The sequence below is a fragment of the Belonocnema kinseyi genome, chromosome 5, assembly GCF_010883055.1.
Source record: "Belonocnema kinseyi isolate 2016_QV_RU_SX_M_011 chromosome 5, B_treatae_v1, whole genome shotgun sequence".
NCBI classification, from domain to species: Eukaryota; Metazoa; Arthropoda; class Insecta; order Hymenoptera; family Cynipidae; genus Belonocnema; species Belonocnema kinseyi.
In genome coordinates this window covers 117,468,061-117,472,988 of record NC_046661.1, presented here as the reverse complement: position 1 = coordinate 117,472,988, position 4,928 = coordinate 117,468,061, and the positions used below count along the sequence as shown (strand labels likewise).

The window sequence follows — 4,928 nt, the reverse complement described above, 5'->3', positions numbered from 1 at the left end:
TATGTGTCTCAATTTTTTCTAGTGTCGAATAGTCTTAGTTATTGGCCGTTGAAAAGCAGTGTACCGGTAGTGGCGTTTTGGCCGTTTAAGGGTTAAAGTAAACTGAATTTGCTCAACAATATTTGAAAAACCAAAGGATTGAAACCATTCTAAGAATACTTTTTAAAAAAATTCAAAATAAAAAAAAATGGAGACTGGCAGGAATTTACAAGTTAACTTTCAATTTAGAGCTAAAAATTCTAAAAGTTTTCCACGAACATTAAATGTGTAAATAGTTGTTCAATTTTTTATTTCAATATAGGTGTACTCATTTGTACACCTTTAGAGTTTATGAAGTTTCAAAATGTTAACACTGAATTATATAGAATAATAACTTACATTCTAAACTTTTGTTGAAGAAATTCACTTAGTTTTTTGACTCGTTAACAATATTCGGTATTTGAATGGTTAGACTGTTAAATACAGAATTAAAATATATTTCTAAATTTTTGAATTCGCATTTAAATTCTAAGTCTTTGAAATAAATCTTAGATAAACTTTAAATTGGCCTAAAACCCAAAACGAATAAGAATCATTTTCAGCAATTATTAAATCCTAATATAATTTTAATAATTAGGAATACTAAAATAAAAATTCTTCAATCCGACCGTGTGGAAATAGGCAATAATATTAAAAATTTTCTGTTACTCAAATTAAGATTTCTAAGGGAGATCAGTATTTACCAACAAAGAGAGGCAATTTAAATAACTGAAAAATAGTTTTAAAGCTTATACGCATTGAAAATTTCGAAATTATTGTAATAATTTGAATAATAAATACAAAACATTACTCGTTATTCGTCCGTCTTGTAATTCGCTGTCTTCGATGGCTTTTAAAATGCTCAATCTTCTCCTCAAGGAAGCGAAATTTGCTGCTTGGTCGTCATCCTTTTTCAAGCTTGCTCGGTGTAGCATTCGCTAAAGACACAAATCACATATGAATGGTATAAATGACCTCTCGAAGGTGAAAAGAACACTGCACTCTCACTAATTATTAATTCAATATCAATAATCATTAATAATTGTTTTTAAGTTCCTCTCGATTAATTTGCAGGAAATACACTTACTCGAGTAAATTGCTCCTCTTGGGCCTCCATGAAACCTATAAATCTATTTTGCTACTGTGGGAAACGATCAAACGCTTCCGAGTCGAGCGAAACGAGAATCGGATTTGATGCTAGTACACAAATAAAATTAATATCACCACTACCAGTATCAAACAATTGCGGCGAAAAGCGCCAAATTATGACGAATAAGTATTTCTTCATATATATTTTACACTGATTAAATTTATTATTCAATCAATAATAATTTTTTTTTAATACAAGATTGAAAAGAAATCTATTTTTTCATGGATAATTTTATGCAAAAAGAGCATGGAGAAGATTCACATTTAATAAACTGCAATTAAAAACATATATATACAAATATGAATTTTCATTTTTAAAAAGGTTACTTTATCTAATTTTGCATTCATTGATGCAAAAAAATGGCAAGGATATAAAAAATATTCTTTGTAATAAGAATAAAAAGCAATAATTTTAACACAAAATAAAAACTTTTTTGCTGATCCCCCCTTTAGTTTTGTTAATTAAATTAACAACCTGTTATTTTTAACAGGTTCTTACAAAATATTAATGATATTTATCCATTTTAATTAATCTCTTTGAAAATAATAATATTCAACATTCGATTTATTAAAATAATTCTTTAAAATTTATGCTATTTATAAAATATAAAAAATATGCTATATATAAAATATATGTATAATTTTTCTTCTGCACCAATGAGTACCTTTGTAATATTTGATCCATTAGAAAGAAAAATGTATTCTGAATTTCTCTTAACTTTTTTTTTATTTATGTCATTTTATTTTCAGTTCACCTTTAATATCTTATTTTTGTGTCCATTTCTATGAATAATTGATAATAATCTTTGGAGAAATTGAGTCACTTTTCTTGGCTTACAAGAAACTATGTATAAAAAAAGGATCTCAGGTAAATGATTTTCTCTCTAAAAAATGAGATGGAATTATTGAAAAAATCTGGCAATGCCTTCAGAGTTTTTACGTTAGAAATAAATGTTAGCTCACCTCGTGGCTTTGAATATTGCATTAAGTATTTTTCGATTGTGTTATTTTCATTTAAATACAAAAATTAAATTAATTCAAAAATATTCACTGGGATTTTCATTTTCTCATATTTTTGATTACATCAGTTCCTCAATTTTCGAGATTATGTTTGTGATTTTCAACAGGATTTTAATTAGTGTCGTGATTTCCTGTGTGAAAAACATTGGATTATAATATATACACCTATGCACAGAAATTTTATCATTAAAATTTTTTAATTCTAAATAATTATTTAAATATGAGTAATATCATTATTTTCGAAAAAAAATTAATTAAAATTGTGAAATATCATTAATATTTTGAGAGAGCCTGTTTAAAGTAGCAGGGTGTTTATTTAATTAGCAAAAGTAAATATTGGGTTCAGCAAAAAAAGTTTAACTTTTTTGTTAAAATTATTGCTTTTTATTCTGATTATGAAGAATAATTTTATATCTTTTTCACTCTTTTTACTAATGAATGCAAAATTAGATCAAGTAACCTTTTTAAATAAGGAAATGTATATATGTATATATCTGATTTTAATTTCGGTGTTATATTTCATTTTTACTTTTCATAAGATTTTATGAATCAGACCTTGTAGTTTGCTTACAAATATTCCCTGATGATGGGCTCTAAATTGCCCCCAAAACATGTTGGTTCCATAGCTCCATAGTAGTATAAAAAGGACGGTGAAAGGAAAAAGTTAGAGATTGGTCTGGTTTACTTTTTCCCTTTTTCTCCCTCTTTTTCCATTGGTTTGGAAGTCTGTTTTTTAATTGTGAATCTTTTCCATGCTCTTTTTTCATAAAGTAATTCATGACAAAACTAGATTTCTTTTCGATCTTAAATTAACATGTTTTAAAGAGACACACTAAACTCATGATTCGTTTCAATGAGCAGGGTTTGCTCATGAATATATCGAGAATTCTTTAAATTGAGTCTCAATATTTGTATCTGAATTTCTTAAAAGAAATCTTTTTATTTAAATTTTTGTGAAAAGAATGCATTAAATATTAGCAATTTTAAAAATGCAAAATAATTTTTTTTAGATTGTTTCTTTTGCTATTTGGAAAATATAATAATATAAATAGTAGATTGGTTCAGAATCACCCACATATCATAATTTGTTTATGACATTCTTTATTAATAATTGTATCGAAATGGTAATCTTATATTTGATAATTTGCAAAGGGTTTCTTCTATAGCATAATGAGAATATTGTACATGAGGAATAAATTAAAAATATTTATACTGGGTGACCGAAAAAAAATCTGGAATTTAAAAATACACGAAAAATACATGATAAGTAAAGATTTTAATGTATTATACGAATTTTTAAACTGAAAATGTGCCTTTTGAAATTCAAGATTTTTTTTCATTTATATTCTAGAATAATCTCCAAAAAGTTTGTTTTGTTTCATTACAATTCTATAATAAAATGATCAAATATTAAAATTCCCGAATTAGTAAATTCCCAAATAATAAATTATCCGAACAGCTCATAATAATGTCGAATTGGAAAATATCCGAACTAGAAAATTGCCAAATTTAAACAATTAAAAATTATTTTAATTAAATATACTTTATTTCTTGAAAATACAATAATAAACTATTTTTATCAAGGAATTTATTTTGAACGTTTATAGTTTTAATAATTTAAATAATTGTCATTTCCAGTTCAAAAAATAATTTGAAAAAGCCTTTAAACACTACACAAATTTTGTTCAGAAAAATATTTGAGATTTGTATTTTTAATAAATAAATCATTTTTTTATTTAACCATGTTTTTAATTCTTTAAATTCAAGAATTTTATAATCTGGAAATGATCTAGTTCGAATAGCTTATAATTCGGCAATTTCCTATCTTGAATTTTATTATATAGGAATTTTCAAATTCGGTAATGTCATAAACTGTCCACAATTTTATTATTCGCGAATATTTCAATTCAGAAATTTTATAGCGTCGGGAATTTCATTTTACCTTTTTTGAGACGTCTCGGTGTGTTACCATTTTCTAGTACTGTACATTTAGTATTTATTACTATATTAATATAAATATAATTTTTTTTCTTCTTATATTTTAGGCTTAAGAAATTATTTTGTAGGTTGTAAATTAATATTTGTATAAAGTAATTTTTTTATAGACGTGAAATCTCATAAAAAATATCTACCACTCAAAAGATCGGGCAAGGAAAATGTTATTTGTACAAATCAATAAATTTATATAAAATCAAAGTTTTTTTTATTAAATAATTTATTGAAAATTTTTTTTTAATATATATTTTGAAAAGAATTTTTGGTGCAATTGCAGAATAGGGGCGTCACCTATTTTGTGGCTGGAAAAACAGTATTTTTCTGCAACAAACTATTAGAATCTTTAACTGAACGATAAATAAAGCAATTTGACCAGGCAGAAGTTTAAAAAGATTGTTACTTTTGTTACTGCGATATATTAAATATATTTGTATGCCACGTATGTCACGATATCAGAATGTCACAAAAATAATTATCACAAAAATAATTATGACAAAACCCTACCCTTTTCCAACGTTTCGTGGGGGCGCACAGTGGAGTGAAATCGGAAAACGAGGTTCAAAATGACATTTAGAACGCAATTATGCACCGATTTTAGAATTATTTTTTTTGAAAAATTCAGAACTAAATTTTTCAGAAAATGCTGAGAGTATATTTTTTATTTTTTTGTTTATTTAATTTTTATTTTAATGCAAACATCGAAAAAAATGTCGATTTTTCTAATTTCATTTTTTATCTTCTAGACA

General features: G+C 25.3%; 1 protein-coding gene across 1 annotated transcript in view; it reads right to left on the bottom strand.

The window, feature by feature from the left end:
- Positions 1 to 1,218, bottom strand: part of LOC117172390 — an 18,219-nt gene extending 17,001 nt beyond the window's left edge. The window contains exons 1-2 of the mRNA XM_033360261.1: positions 1,106 to 1,218; positions 830 to 956 (exon numbers count right to left, since the gene is read on the bottom strand). Coding sequence (XP_033216152.1) covers positions 830 to 956; positions 1,106 to 1,135 — 157 coding nt within the window. The 5' untranslated portion in view covers positions 1,136 to 1,218. The remainder of the gene's footprint in view (positions 1 to 829; positions 957 to 1,105) is intronic.
- Positions 1,219 to 4,928: the final 3,710 nt, after the last annotated feature.